Below are 16257 nucleotides of genomic sequence, written 5' to 3'. Positions count from 1 at the left end.
AGAAAAGCAAGAAAGAAAGAAAGAAAGAAAGAAAGAAAGAAAGAAAGAAAGAAAGAAAGAAAGAAAGAGTAGGAATTCCATAACATGTTGGGTTTTTATTTTGTTCAACTTTCTGGAAAAGAACAAGTATAGTTAGTACATAACTGTGCCAATGATTCCATTCTAGTCTTTTAATGTTAATATTTCTTCCTTATCTCTAAATGGCTTATTCTTTTTAAGTTCTTCTTTTTTAGGCACATCTTATCCTTTCTGATTTACTTATCCTTTAAAGATGTTAATTGTTGGCTTTAAGTTGGTAGGGGATATAAATTATATATATAGAAAGTTATAGAATATGTAAACAATTAGTTCAACTGAAATATCTTTTATAACTTTTAGGAAGAAATCTTCTTATACTTCTATTTTCAATTTGTTCCAAGTCTCTACCAATTCTTTCAAAGAAATAATTTAGTTATTTCATAAATAAATTTATTATTTTGTAATGAAGAGAATAATTTATCTTTATTATGCTCAAGGCCATCACCTGATGCTGAGAGTTCAACTTTTACTCTGTCTCTCTTCAACTTTTTTCTTTTCTTTCTTTTTTTTTTTGAGACGGAGTCTCGCTCTGTCCCCACCAGCTGGAGTGCAGTGGCATGATCTCTGCTCACCGCAAGCTGTGCCTCCTGGGTTCATGTCATTTTCCTGCTTCAGCCTCCTGAGTAGCTGGGACTGCAGGTGTCTGCCACCATGCCCAGCTAATTGTTTTGTATTTTTAGTAGAGACAGGGTTTCACTGTGTTACACAGGATGGTCTCAATCTCCTGACCTCATGATCTGCCTGCCTCGGCCTCCCAAAGTGCTGGGATTACATGCGTGAGGGTGTGCGCCACTGCGTCCAGCCTCACTTCAATTTTTTAAAGCATCTTTTCCCAGCAATCCAAGAGCATTTTGTCATTTCTAAAGGCAGATCAAAAATTAAAATAAATTGTACATAGCATATATATTGAAAGCACTTTTGCCAAAATTATAACAGTAAGAAAATTATCGCAGTGGAAGAGATCTGATTGAACCAACCCCTATCTTGCCTTTAACTGCCAAATTGCCCTGGGCTTGGGCCAAGCTAACTTGAGGAGAAATTTAGTTTATATTTAAATGATAATATCCATTCCACAAAACTAAACCACCTTTATAAAACTAATGAAAGTTCACCAGGTTAGGAGGATGAGAGGAGCCTGAATTCTCCTTAGCAGACTAAGGTGTAGACATAAACAATTACCAGCCACTATACCAGAGGTCACAAGATTTGCAACTTCCCCAATTACTCCTGCAGATAACATCACTACTGCTGAATATAAAATTAGACTTTTGAGATGTGCTTTCATGCTTTTGCATTTCTGACAATCAGTAGCCCCACCTGGACCTATGACTCTTGACTCAACTGGTCCTGCCCCTACCAACCCCTGCCGCCTGAAGCAAACTCAGCTCACCAGGACCATGGTCCACAGCCCTATGATTGCTTCCACAATCAATTAGCAGCACCCGTTCCTTTGCCCACTAAACTATTCTTGAAAAACCCTAGCCTCCTAATTTTCAAGGAGGCAGAGTCTCCTTTTTAGTTGGCTCTATGAACATTAAACTCTTTCTCTATTGCAATTCCCCTGTCTTGATAAATTGGCTCTATCTGGGCAGCAAGCAAAATGAACCCATTGGGTGGTTACAATATCACCTAACGTTCCTTCCTGAAGGCTTTTCATGGCTCCCCACGATTTCTTCCAGGATTTGAGGGTACCCACAATTTCTCCCACATACTGTCAATCCCAATTTCTCTCATTTCTTCTCTAAACAGACTTTTCAGCATATCACTTTCACCATCACAAGCCAGGGTCATGCCCAATCTTAATTATGTGCTCCTTTTATATCCCCTTTCTCTTCACCTATTTGAATGGTTTGTATTCTCAAAGGTCAGTGTGACCCTTGAAAGCCTTAACAAAATCTTCATCCATTAAATATACATTTCCTCATTCTATTTCAGGTTCTGTTATATAAAGATGAATAGATCATAGTCTATGCCCTAATGGAGTTTGTATTTTAGAAGGAGCCAATAGACAAATGAATTTCTGATAGAGAATCAGATGATAGAGGCTGTGCATATATAAGGCACAACAGATGTGCAATGGAGGAAGGACCTTGCTTTGTGTGAGACCAGGAAAGATATTGGAGAAAAATGGCATTTGGACTAACCAGTAAAAACAACTAGAAGAATGCTAAATTAAGAAAATAAAAACTATTTTACCCCAAAATATATTTTTGGACATATTTTAAGATGGCTGCCACATGGTCAGCAGACTAAAGTGGCCCTGCAAAGCTATCTTTTGTGAAGGAAATTTGCAGAATTTCCTTTAATGCAGCCATTAATGCAGCCAGGCCTTCTCATTATAGGCGTTTCCTGGATCTAGAAGAGAATAACTGACTGTCTGACACCCTTAAAGTTCTGAAAAAAATCATTTACCATCTCTTTTCTCTGAGGGCTGCTACCTGAGACATTTCATCCACATAACAAGACCCCCTTTGCTAACCAAGCCTCTTTCTTTCTCCTTCCCATAACCTGTTGATATGGTTAGGCTTTGTGTCCTGACCCAGATCTCATCTTGAATTGTAGCTCTCATAATCCCCACATGTCATGCGAAGGACACAGGGGGAGATAATTTAGTCATGGGGTCGGTTACCTTCATGTGATAGCGAGTTCTCATGAGATCTAATGGTCTTATAAGGGGCTTATCTTACTTCTCCTCTGCACTTCTCCTTGCTGCCACGATGTGAAGAAGGACGTGTTTGCCTCCCCTTCTGCCATGATTGTAAGTTTCCTGAGGCTTCCCCAGCCATGGTGAACTGTGAGTCAATTAAACCTCTTTCCTTTGTAAATTACCCAGTCTCGGGTATTTCTTCATAGTAGCACATGAGAATGGACCAATACACCTGTCTTGCCACTAAAACCTGTTTCCTGTTTTTGGCCATGCTCTGAGCCCTCATTCTTTCTGTGACCTCAAGAGGATGTATAAGCTTCTGTACCTCATTGAGGGGTTGAGTTTTCATTCTGAAGGCTCTTGGGTATACTCATTAGATAAATGTGTATGCCTTTTCTCCTGCTAATCAATCTGCCTCAAGTCAGCAATTTTTCAGTGAGGAAAATTCTTCCTCCATTGCATTTCTGTTGTGCCTTATTTATGCATGGACTCTATCATCTCATTCTCTATCAGAAACTCATGTGTCTATTGATTCCTTCTAGAATACAAACTCCACTAGGGCAGAGATCTCCAGGTTCCTCAGGCCCCACATAAGCTCACAATAGACATCCCTTCATTCCCAGGAAGAGAAAATATGAAGGTAATTTGTTCTTTTCTTGAATAATTGCTTTTCCCTGAATGTCCATGGCTCTAAAGAAGACCCTTTATTTAGGACCATAATCATGTGAGGCTTTTATTTAAAAACTCTTTATGGGCTGGGCACGGCCCATAAAAAAGTGCTGTAATCCCAGCACTTTGGGAGGCCGAGGTAGGTGGATCACCTGAGGTCAGGAGTTTGAAATCAGCTTGGCCAACATGGCGAAACCCCATCTCTACTAAAAATACAAAATTACCCGGGCGTGGTGGCGCATGCCTGTAATCCCAGCTACTTGGGAGGCTGAGGCAGGAGAATTATTTGAACCTGGGAAGCAGAGGTTGCAGTGAGCTGAGATCGTGCCATTGCACTCCAGCCTGGGCAAGAAGAGTGAAACTCCATGTCAAAAAATAAGTAAATAAATAAATAAATAAAAACTCGTTATGAATGCAATTTCTGTGTAAATGTAACTGGACCCACGTTCAGCTGCTTGCTACTAGATAGCTAATGCATAAGAGGTAAGGGCTGGTGAAAGGAAAGGTAGTTCTAGTTGGAGAGCCAGTAAACCAAGAAGATAACTTTGCTTTGTTTGAGGCCAAGAAAGATATTGGAGAAAAATGGCATTTGAACTAACCAGTAAAGAATAACTAGAAGAATGCTAAGTGAAGGAAATAAAAACATTTCACCCCAAGATATATCTCATTGACATACTTTTACTAGTGAACTAGCATTCTAAAGTGCCATCTTAAATTTTTAAATTTGCCATAGGATTTTGAAAGGGAAACTTGGCATGGGAGACATGCAGGGATAGTGCAGGGTGCTGAGTCCGTGTGTCATGTTCCGATGGCTATCTTGGGTGTCCAGAGGTTTGGTGGCATTATTTTGACTTCAGCCCAATGATGGTGGACTAAATTGTTCAAGATTCCCCCTAAGCAAGAGGATTCCTCTTGCTTGGTTTGTTTCAAGATTAGCCTCTGGAATTTCTTAAGCAAGATTATAATTAGATAAGATATTAGATAGTATTATCAGAAGGGAGTGTGCAGAGAGGGAAGGAATGAAGAGGTGAGAGGAGAGGAAAGGAAGAGAAAGTGGGTGATTTCTAAAATTAAGGTCCACAGTTACATAAGTACCTATAAGTTAAAGAATATGTCTTTTATATTCCTCTTGATGCTTCTAAAAATCTTAGAAATGAGTGATACTAAAAAAAACTCTGCTAGATGTTTTAGCTCAGAATGTATGAAAAAGATTTTAATAAAATGTCAATAAGGCATAACCATTACACATTTTGATATTTAAAAAGGCAGATCAAAAACTATGATCCACTTTACCTCAGCCTGCAGGACACTTTTGAAGACAGACACAGCTCAAGCCCAGATGACGCCTTGTTCCTTAGAAACAGTGAGTCACTACTAACTGTTTCAAGGTGCACCCAAGTGATGAGAATTAACACAGCTCGCAATGACCTAGGCATTTGGTTAGCTCAATGACCACCCAGGATACATACAATGAATCATAAGCTTCCTCATTTCTCACACTCAAAAACAGGAGCATACTTTCTTTTTTCCTATCAGCATTCCAGCTGATTGACACATGCATTTCTCCATGAGGCCTTAGCCCAATCAGAAGCTCTCCCAAAATGATATCAAGATGAGAAACAGACAAGTGACAGTGGCCCTCTCATGTCACATGATACCCAGAGACTGAAGTCATGTGACACTGAAACCAAGAAAAGGAAAACAAGAGGTGACTCATGTGGGAACACCAGGGTGAGAAAAGGGAAATAATCATTTTCTATATAATGGATTTCTTACTAGAAAAACACAATAATATAGTTTAGTAATTGCATTTGTGTCATATAAACAAAAACAAGGAAATAATCGTCTCATAATCACAAAGTCTCCTCAGCTGGGTATAAAAGGGGCCATGTAGCAAGGAAGACTCTCAAACTCACGAAACTCACTCTCCTGGAAACCCACCCAGAACCTTCACCCTCTGACACCATGGTCAACTCCTGTTGTGGTTCCGTCTGCTCTGACCAAGGCTGTGGCCTGGAGACCTGCTGCCGCCCCAGCTGCTGTGTGTCCAGCTGCTGCAGGCCCTTGTGCTGCCAGTCTGTGTGCTGCCAGCCCACCTGCTGCCGCCCCAGCTGCTGTCAGACCACCTGCTGCAGGACCACCTGCTGCCGCCCCAGCTGCTGTGTGTCCAGCTGCTGCAGACCCCAGTGCTGCCAGTCTGTGTGCTGCCAGCCCACCTGCTGCCGCCCCAGCTGCTGTCAGACCACCTGCTGCAGGACTACCTGCTGCCGCCCCAGCTGCTGTGTATCCAGCTGCTGCAGGCCCCAGTGCTGCCAGTCTGTGTGCTGCCAGCCCACCTGCTGCCGCCCCAGCTGCTGCCAGACCACCTGCTGCAGGACCACTTGCTGCCGCCCCAGCTGCTGCATCTCCAGCTGCTGCAGGCCCCAGTGCTGCCAGTCTGTGTGCTGCCAGCCCACCTGCTGCCGCCCCAGCTGCTGCCAGACCACCTGCTGCAGGACCACCTGCTACCGCCCCAGCTGCTGTGTGTCCAGCTGCTGCCGCCCAACCTGCTCTAGCAGCTCTTGCTGCTGATGCCCTCACCTACACTCACCTGCCTTTATTCACCAGCATTCTTGATAGAGTCCACCTGTGAACTGAATCATGCAAGGCCAACTGGACAACCTCAGTTCCAACCAATTCTTGGATTGCGTTTGGCCTCCAAATATGCTCACCCAACACTATGTTGCTACCCTCTACCAAATGAATACAAGTTTGAATTTTCTCTGAAATATGTCAACTCCCATGTTCCCTGAATTGAAATATTTGCTCTCTACCATAATTTATCACATGGAGCTATTCCTCTATCTTAAATAAATTTTAATTTTTGAGGCATACAAATAATATATGGGCATTGTGTCTCATTATTTTTCCTTCTTGAATTCTCGTCCTTACCTGTCAAATTTTCTACTGTTCTTCCCTGCAGAGGGAGAAGACCACAGCAGATGGTATCAGGGGCTCCACCTCTGTTCTATCAGCACTCTCCATTCAAATACAGGAAAATGGTTCCTTAGAGCAGGCACCTGGAACTCCGCCTGAGGACTTTCTCTGGATAAAGGAGCAAACTCTGGGCTGGAGACTTAAAGCCTCTAGGAACAGCATTCAGAGAATGAGTGGGAGTTGGTAATATGTGCCCTGGCTTGTTTCCCTCCGGGTTATGTCAAACCAGTTTTCCAGAGGTCCTCATCGGGATTTATTCCAGATGCCTACAGGAACATTCTGATCATGAACTCACTCTATAATGACTTTCCCTCCTTCCCAGGGTCATTTCTCAAGTTTCCTCCAGTGTTTCTTGGGTTAATTGCCCAAATATACTACATGTTCTCACATCTTCTTTTGTGGGTTTGCTCCAGAGGGCACACAGTTTGCTCCAGAGGGCACAGCAGTATTCCCAATCTCACTATCAGTGTCCTTCAAAATGTTTTTGTGCAATATGAATGGTTACCATAGATTTTGGTCAACTCTTGAGTTTATTGTCACCTGAATGTACACCTCTGAACATTTTGCTGTTCTTTTTTTCTTTTCAGTTTTTGTGCATTAAAATGTTTTTCTATTATTTGTTCATTTACTTTTTTGGTCTTCTGTTAAGCATTTTAATTTTTGAAGTGTTTATTTCAATATGCACATTTGCTTTGAAACTAGTTGTCTTCGGTTGTTTTTTTTTCTTCTAAATCATTTTATCTGAGGGATAGGACACAACCACTATGTTGGTGATTCTTATCCTAAAAAAGGCTATATTGAAAAAGGTTTCACCCTGAGCCATGCTGCTAAGTTGGAGGCACCAAAGAAAGACCTAAAACCGGGATGTTTGCACGAGTGATTTTTATAAGAAAATGCTCTCAGGAGAAATCAGTAAGGAACTGTGGGAAACAGAATAGGATTGTAGAAGAGGCTAAGCCCAAAAGGATTTTATTCTCATTTGACCCCACAGGAAGCTCTAGAATGTGAATGGTATTACCGACCCATCTTTCTGAGAGGCAAGGTAGTTGGAACTTTGCAATCCTACATCAGTTACCACCAGCTATGGGCCACCCATAGGAGAGGAAGAGGATGCAGAGAGGGCAGAATCCTCCAGATGAGGTGGCTCCTGGAGGCTGAGGACAACTACCTGGAGAAGTGTGCAGACGAACACAGGGAGCCGCTGGCTGTCCTACTTACACTAGCTTGGGGATGGGGCATCTTTCTGGCAAATGGGATCAGGATAGGGAGCCCTGTAGTCCACCTCTGGCACTGCTCAACTCCAGCTATTTCTCTCGTTAGGCTCACTCCAACTGGTTGGTCACAGTTTCTAGAGAAACGTATAAGAGGAGGGGTCATGGGCACCCCTGCTTCTGGTCTAGGTCATTTGCTTGGTAGGGTAACCCAAGTCCTCATCCTGAGAGCTCTGAGTCTTGGTTACTGTGTCCCTATCAGGCGTAAGCCCTTGAACTTGCTCATTTGCAGTCAAGGCAGGAAGTAGAAGCACCAAGCATGCCCCAGGGGATCACTTAAGTGCTAAATATATTCCTCCCTGTCCCCATTGGCATAGCAGCGGTCCTGCTTCCTCATGATGATGAGGCCAATTGCCAGTGGGAATAGCTCTTTTCTTTATGGTAACAATCATAGCTTTAATTCCAATCAAATCCTTACTATGCCTCCTGGAGGTGGCTCCTCCCCTCTTGGAGCCAGGACCTCTCCATAAAACTTATAGTTATTTGGGAGGGAGCATAAATTCCCTCAGGTGGCTCACAGCGCATGAAGGTGAGTGAGCAACTCCTCTTTCCACACTTAGGTTTTCTGTATTAATGTATTTTACCTATTGTGTACACACTACCATGTGATGGTGATTGGTGTAATAATTCTTACTGCATCCAGAAGAACAGCACTCCACCTCACAGGGTGTCATCTTCAAGCTGGGATCTCCGTTATGGCTTCAAGAGGTGGTTGCATCACACTATCCATTCAGTTGTTTCTGGATGGTGCAGTATAAAGTATACTGTGGATAACAGGGTGGATAACAGGGTATCTACAGTTACCTGCCCACTGCTACACATCTTGCGCTCCATATGGGGTTGATCAGTCAAAGGTGTAGTTAGGTAGAATTCCACACTGCTACATCAAGTTCTTTTGGGCCCCCATGTAATGGTGCTGGCTGAAGCACTGCAAGCAGAAAATGCAAGCCCATCACCTGACTGTATGTCAATTCCATCAACAGCAAGTAAATGGCTGATCCCCTCATAGGATGGTACCTTATGAGGGACTCCGGGCTGCTCTCTTGCTGGCAGGTTGGATATTCAGCAGTGGTGTCCTGGTACGCTCTAGACATGATGCTTAAAAATACTACCAGTGTGGCAGCCTCTGGAATCCTTGTCTCTTCTCCTCCAAAGCACATTGATCTTAGCAAGATCTCCACAGAATTCACATTTCGTGTTCATCAAGTCTGATTCACATGGCATTATCAATATTGTGGGTCAACATGCTGTACTGTAGGATGTTCACAATGCCTAGATCTTTTGAGACGATACTGTGACAAAGATCAGGAGAATTAACATATCCCTGGTTCAGCACAGAGTGTTACCACCACTGTCTGTTCCAGGTGAAATGGATTCACTTATTATGCTGCTTCCTGGTGGTTCTTGAAAAGGATATATTTGCCAGTTTGGTTGCCACATGCCCCATATTGGAGACTGTGTTCATTTGCCCCAGAAACGATTCTACATGCATCAATCACATTGACTATAATTACATTTTTATTTGACAGGGTTTGCATTCATCCACTGTCATCTGCCATGATCTAGATGGTTTTTGTTGGGTCTAAACTAGTGAATCATATGAAGGCCATATTCACCTCTCCTGCATTTTAAAGTCTTGAATATGTCTCTAATTTCTTGCTTTTATCCACTCGCTTGTGTGGAGAATGTGTGAGAGGTCCCAGATAATGTAACGAGCTTCCACTGGGACTTTCCTATTGTAATAATTCTTACTCCATAGGTCAAGGAATGTTATTGGTGAACTCTACATTGGAGAACTGGGTAAATGACCCCATGGTGGGTCTGTGCACCCTGTGAAACAACTGTAAGACTAACCTGGACCAAGACTCCATTTATTTTCTGACCATCATTATGAGATCCTAATGGGGTTTGTGTTCACATTTTAGGTTTCCAGCTTTCAATGTCAACTCAGATCTGGTATCCAACAGCATCCAAATGCATGGGTACTCCACTTTCCCCTGAGAAGATGGCTGTGGGTATTTATGGGAAAGGACTAGTGAGGCTACTATTTACTGTGACCCTCTTTTTGGGAGGACTGGCCTCTCCTTTAGTTGATACATTCTAGGTCCAATAATCAACTCACATCTGGAAACTGGATAAAGGATTATGAATTTCCATTGGAGCAACTTACCATTTTGCTTGTTTAATCTTAAGCTCTTGAAATATACACAGATGGAGATACAAATATACAGTTGGCCCTCAAACGAGACAAGTGTTAGTAGTGCCAATATCCTGTGCAGCCGAAAATTAAAGAATAACTTTGACTTTCCCAAAACTCAGTTACTAATAGCCTAGTTTTGACTGGAGCCTTACTGAAAACTTAAACAATCAACACACATTTTGTGTTTTGTACGTATTGTATTCTGTATTCTTACATTAATGTAAGTTAGAGAAGAAAAAATGTTACTAGGAATATCACAAGGAGGAGAAAATATATTTACTGTTTACTAAGTGGAAGTGGATCGTCATAAAGGTATTTATCTTGGTCATCTTCATGTTGATTAGGCTGAGAGTAGAAGGAGGAAGAGGAGGGGTTGGTGTTGCTGTCTCAGAAGTGGCAGAGGCAGAAGAAAATCCACGTATAAGAGGACCCATGTTGTTCAAACCCGTGTTGTTCAAGGGTCAGCTGTAGATATAGATTATATAGATATAGATGTAGCTAGCTATGGATATAGATATAGATATGAGTATAGATATAGATATTGATCCACAGAGTCTACAGTTATTCCTATGCCTTTTTGGCCACCTATGTCCTATTCTGAGTACCACCATGTTCTGTAGTCCATAATCATAGATCTCTGTGAGTCACAAAATACTCTCCCTAGTTTGCCATTCTTCACTTGCTGCATATCATATAATTATACCTACACTAATTCTTTTTTTTTTTTTTTTTTTTTTGAGACGGAGTCTTGCTCTGTCGCCCAGGCTGGAGTGCAGTGCCCGGATCTTAGCTCACTGCAAGCTCCGCCTCCCGGGTTCCCGCCATTCTCCTGCCTCAGCCTCCCGAGCAGCTGGGACCACAAGCACCCGCCACCTCACCCGGCTAGTTTTTTTTTTTTTTTTTTTTTTAGTAGAGATGGAGTTTCACCGTGTTAGCCAGGATGGTCTCGATCTCCTGACCTCGTGATCCGCCCGTCTCGGCCTCCCAAAGTGCTGGGATTACAGGCTTGAGCCACCGCGCCCAGCCTACACTAATTCTTAAAGTTAAATGTTATCTCCTGGCTTTGCTATTCTGAGATCTTATCATCCCCATTACTCTTGGGAAGCTTAGTTCTATAACAAAACTTTTTATCACAAATGCTGACTTTATGGAATAGGCACTCCTAAATTTCTCATTGATCCTGGTTACTCTCTTACCTGCTCATTCCTTACTGCTTTAGTAAACAGAGTGTCTCCAAGACTCACCCCGGAAACATAGTCAGCTGCTTGGGCTTAAGACAAGAGCTATTTTAATATTTCCATTTCTCTGTGCTTTTTATTTATTTTTTATTTATTTTGAGACAGAGTCTTGCTCTGTCTCCCAGACTGGGGTGCAGTGGCTAGATCTCAGCTCACTGCAATCTCTGCCTCCCGGGTTCAAGCAATTCTCCTGCCTCAGCCTCCAGAGTAGCTGGGACTATAGGTGCATGCCACCACACCCAGCTAACTTTTTATATTTTTAGTAGAGATGGGGTTTCACCATGTTAGCCAGGATGGTCTTGATCTCCTGACCTCATGATCCACCCGCCTCGGCCTCCCTTCTCTGCACCTTTTGATCCCTTCCTCTTCTTCCATGGGCTGTGTGTTACCAGATAAATCTATACTAGTTATCTACTGTTGCCTTATATTATCACTTCACAACTTACAGCTTAAAACAACACACATTATCTCACAGCTTCTGTGGATCAATAATTCAGGCATGCCTTACCTATGTTCTCTATGTCATAGTGTTTTACAAGACTGTAATCAAGGTGTTCACTGTTACTAGAGTCTCATCTAAAGCCTCAACTAGGAAGCAGCTACATCCAGGCTCACTATGTGGTTGTTGACAGGATTCAGCTCCCAAGGACAATTAGAAGGAGCCTCAGTTCCTTGTGGGCTGTTGGATGGGGGCTGTCTTTGAGTTGTTACCACATAGATCACTGTCTCTTACAGCAGCTGGCTTCATCAAACCCAATGAGAGTGAGCGTGAGAGCAAACCAGAGCTGGCCAATAAGAAGAAAGTAACAATCTTTTGTAAGATAACTTAATCATTCAATGTACCGTATGATGTTGGTTAGAAGTAAGTTACTCAAAGGGTTGGAATTACTTAAGACCGTGAGCTCCAGGAAGCGGAAATAATAGGGCTAACTTAGAGGCTGCTGCCCCAGCTCTTATACAATGCTGAGAAAGATAATCAAAACACAAAATACACATACTATGATTCCATTTAGACTACATTTTAAAATGTGGGAAAATAAACTGTATTATTATGGATGCATATCTAGGTTGAAAAACTATTAAAAAAACAGTAGAAAGATTTAAAATCAGAATAGCGATTACCTCTAGAATGGAGAGAGAGAGACACAGTCAAGAAAAGACATATAGGAGCACCTCTTATGGATGACAAGATTCTATTTCTTGACGAAGACTTTGGGTACATACATGCTTGCTTAATAATTATTAGTTATATCAATAATTAATTAATGTCTATATGTTATACATTTTTAGTGTATGTGTTTTTCACTTAAAAAGTTTTTTTAAAATCCAAGGTGAACTGAAATACTCATCGTATTTAAATTTTAAAAGTCAAGATAAAGCAGTGATTGAAGACAGTTTAGAACAAAGAGATTTCCTGAACGGCATATGGGTATTCGTATTATTTTAAATATTGCTCTAATTACACATACCACTTCATATCAAGAATGGTAACATTGTTTAATGCTTATTCTTAAATATTTTAACACAGTTTCATTTTTATTATAAATAGGAACTTAATTGAATGGGAAATATGGTAATTTATCTATCAATTAGACATGCCTTTTGTAGGCCTCTCTATGTATTTCACAGTCTTACAACTAAGTCACAGTAACTCACCTAATGAAATTACATTTTATCTCCAAAGTGCATACTAGGTTTTCATTCCAAAAATTTCAGAGTACTAACATAATAGATGCCATACCTGACAAGAGAAGCCCATTTCCCATGTCATTCTTTAAAGGGTATGTTAATACGATGTGTCCAGGTTGCGGGGTAAACACAACACATGTTCTTCAGTGTTGATTGCAAATATCAGCTGAGTTCACTTCATTCTAATTTCCTTGATGTTTACCTAAGTGAGGTCTTTTATCATGAACTTCTAAAAAGACAACAATAAAATTAGTTTAAAATTTAAAAATGAATATGAAAGAAAAACTTACACTCCTTCTACTACTCCATATAATAAAAGAAGGACAGTTTAGATAGACTTGGCATAACTTGTGTGTGTGGTCCTCAAGTTAATATCAAGTATGCTTCACTAGATGGTGAGTAGAATTCAGCAGCAAATACATAAAATGACAGACATCTCGCTTGCTTTTGAGACTCATTTTGTAAAAATCCAGTGTGCTGTCTATAGGAATTTCCCATGGTGGTTCATGCCCTATTGCTCCATTATCATCCATGTGGGATTGTAGGTTTTGGTATTAGAGTCATCTAAAAGAGCAAAGATAATTATCGGTGTTTTAGCTTACAATACTCCAAATTCAGTGTTTAAAATCCAGTATCATTTTCTCTACTATATAGATACTACCAATTGTATTTTAATTATTTTAGTTGCTTCTGTTCCCAGTTGAATATTATACAATGTATGTCATACAGACAGTTTAAGCAGATGGGTCTCAAGCTTGGCTGCCTTTTACCTGAGAAACTTGAAAAATTATGGTGCCCAGGCCATAACCCACAGCAGTTAAGTCAGAATGTTTCCGAGTAAGAGTCAGGCATCAGTAGTTTTTAACACTCCTTGAGTGACTCTAAGATTCAACCAACTTGTAGAACCCCTGGATGGGTGGTTGTGATTTTCCATACATTTCCCTACATTCAGAATGTACCTGCCTTTGTAGCTGTGGTGATAGGGTTTTCTTAATTTCCATAAATTTATATAGAAACCTCTCGCCTAATAGTCAAAACATTTTTCTTTTCTTTTTATTTTTCCTCAGCCCCTGATATACAGCAAATCAAATAAACACCTCCCTTTTCAGGACTCCATGTAGCTTCACAATACAATTGTTTCAATCTTTCACGTTCTCCAGCTTTGCAAACACAGCCCACAAAGTAAAGACTTGTAAATCAAGTGTTTGCTAAACAAGTTAATGTGATAGAAATATTGTAAGGTGCTTGGTCTTTAATGATCTTAATTAAGACATTTAAGGATGCCATCATAGAGTGAACAACTTGTCTCTTAGTTCTTGGGACTTCCTAGTTTTAGCAATGAGAGCCCTGAGTTCAGGGAATGCCCTCAGACTGGGCAATTGGAAACAGTTGGTCACCCTACCATGACATTGGCTGGTACAGTTAAAATGAAGCCCTGGCCATCATTAGGATAGCACTGAATGAACTAGTGATGCATGCATCAACATTGCAACTCTCACAGCCACATACCAAGGCAAAGATGACAGACAGAAAAAAACAATTATGCTGAATATTATTTGTTTGAATTTTCAAATCAAAACTAACCTATGGTGGAAAAATTATTGGAACATGGCTAATAATTTCCCCATATGGCTGCCTCTATGAAGTGATGAGTTTACTGAAGTGACATTTGGGAACTTTCTAGTATAATGAAAATGTTCGGGGGTGGAGCAAGATGGCCGAATAGGAACAGCTCCAGTCTCCATCTCCCAGCGCGAGCGACACAGAAGACCGGTGATTTCTGCATTTTCAACTGAGGTACTGGGGTCATCTCACTCGGGAGTGCTGGACAATCCGTGCGGGTCAGCTGCTGCAGCCTGACCAGCGAGAGCTGAAGCAGGGCGAGGCATCGCCTCACCTGGGAAGCGCGAGGGGGAAGAGAGTCCCTTTTCCTAGCCAGGGGAACTGAGACACACAACACCTGGAAAATCGGGTAACTCCCACCCCAATACTGCGTTATAACACCAGCACACCAGAGAATATATCCCACACCTGGCCGGGAGGGTCCCACGCCCACGGAGCCTCCCTCCTTGCTAACACAGCAGTCTGTGGCAATCTAACCGCAAGGCAGTAGCCAGGCTGGGGGAGGGGCGCCCACCATCGCTGAGGCTTAAGTAGGTAAATAAAGCCGCTGGGAAGCTCCAACTGGGTGGAGCTCACAGCAGCTCAAGGAAACCTGCCTGTCTCTGTAGACTGTGCCTCTGGGGACAGGGCTCAGCTAAAGGAGCAGAAGCCTGTGCAGACGCGAACGACTCTGTCTGACAGCTTTGAAGAGAGCAGTGGATCTCCCAACACGGAGGTTGAGATCTGAGAAGGGGCAGTCTGCCTGCTCAAGTGGGTCCCTAACCCCTGAGTAGCCTAACTGGGAGACATCCCCCACTAGGGGCAGTCTGACACCCCACACCTCACAGGGTGGAGTACACCCCTGAGAGGAAGCTTCCAAAGCAAGAATCAGACAGGTGCACTCGCTGTTCAGCAATATTCTATCTTCTGCAACCTCTGCTGCTGATACCCAGGCAAACAGGGTCTGGAGTGGACCTCAAGCAATCTCCAACAGACCTATAGTGGAGGGTCCTGACTGTCAGAAGGAAAACTATCAAACAGGAAGGACACCTATACCAAAACCCCATCAGTACGTCACCATCATCAAAGACCAGAGACAGATAAAACCACAAAGATGGGGAAAAAGCAGGGCAGAAAAGCTGGAAATTCAAAAAATAAGAGCGCATCTCCTCCTGCAAAGGAGCACAGCCCATCGCTAGCAACAGATCAAAGCTGGTCAGAGAATGATTTTGATGAGATGAGAGAAGAAGGCTTCAGTCCATCAAACTTCTCAGAGCTAAAGGAGGAATTACGTACCCAGCGCAAAGAAACTAAAAATCTTGAAAAAAGAGTGGAAGAATTGACAGCTAGACTAATTAATGCAGAGAAGGTCATAAACGAAATGACAGAGATGAAAACCATGACACGAGAAATACGTGACAAATGCACAAGCTTCAGTAACCGACTCGATCAACTGGAAGAAAGAGTATCAGCGATGGAGGATCAAATGAATGAAATGAAGCGAGAAGAGAAACCAAAAGAAAAAAGAAGAAAAAGAAATGAACAAAGCCTGCAAGAAGTATGGGATTATGTCAAAAGACCAAATCTACGTCTGATTGGGGTGCCTGAAAGTGAGGGGGAAAATGGAACCAAATTGGAAAACACTCTACAGGATATCATCCAGGAGAACTTCCCCAACCTAGCAGGGCAGGCCAACATTCAAATTCAGGAAATACAGAGAACACCACAAAGATACTCCTCCAGAAGAGCAACTCCAAGACACATAATTGCCAGATTCACCAAAGTTGAAATGAAGGAAAAAATCTTAAGGGCAGCCAGAGAGAAAGGTCAGGTTACCCACAAAGGGAAGCCCATCAGACTGACAGCAGATCTCTCGGCAGAAACTCT

The 16257-nt window shown here is 42.1% G+C and overlaps 2 protein-coding genes across 5 annotated transcripts in view; one reads left to right on the top strand and one right to left on the bottom strand.

Moving 5' to 3' along the window:
- Positions 1–1869, bottom strand: part of LOC113219571 (keratin-associated protein 4-12-like) — a 10247-nt gene extending 8378 nt beyond the window's left edge. Inside the window, exon 1 of the mRNA XM_026450694.1 lies at positions 1771–1869. Within this exon, the coding sequence (XP_026306479.1) occupies positions 1771–1869 (99 nt within the window). The remainder of the gene's footprint in view (positions 1–1770) is intronic.
- A 3490-nt stretch (positions 1870–5359) lies between these two features.
- On the top strand, positions 5360–6049 carry LOC111537418 (keratin-associated protein 4-2). 4 transcript variants are annotated; one of them, XM_026450693.1, is made up of 2 exons: positions 5360–5439; positions 5626–6049. In XM_026450693.1, the coding sequence occupies exons 1-2, from the start codon at positions 5360–5362 to the stop codon at positions 5963–5965; spliced, it is 420 nt and encodes a 139-aa protein (XP_026306478.1). In that variant the 3' UTR covers positions 5966–6049. The 4 variants fall into 4 exon arrangements, with proteins under 4 accessions (XP_026306478.1, XP_026306477.1, XP_026306476.1 ...); XM_026450692.1 differs by having other exon boundaries at positions 5506–6049; XM_026450691.1 differs by having other exon boundaries at positions 5360–5820; positions 5866–6049.
- Positions 6050–16257: the final 10208 nt, after the last annotated feature.

The sequence above is a fragment of the Piliocolobus tephrosceles genome, unplaced genomic scaffold (assembly GCF_002776525.5).
Source record: "Piliocolobus tephrosceles isolate RC106 unplaced genomic scaffold, ASM277652v3 unscaffolded_23779, whole genome shotgun sequence".
Classification (NCBI taxonomy): domain Eukaryota; kingdom Metazoa; phylum Chordata; class Mammalia; order Primates; family Cercopithecidae; genus Piliocolobus; species Piliocolobus tephrosceles.
Note: the sequence above shows the minus strand (reverse complement) of the source record. Positions and strands in the feature narration are given on the sequence as shown.

What these genes read in the sequence shown, in the direction of transcription:
- LOC111537418 (XM_023204155.2), top strand. Translation starts at nt 5,360, where the DNA reads ATGGTCAACTCCTGTTGTGGTTCCGTCTGCTCTGACCAAGGCTGTGGC.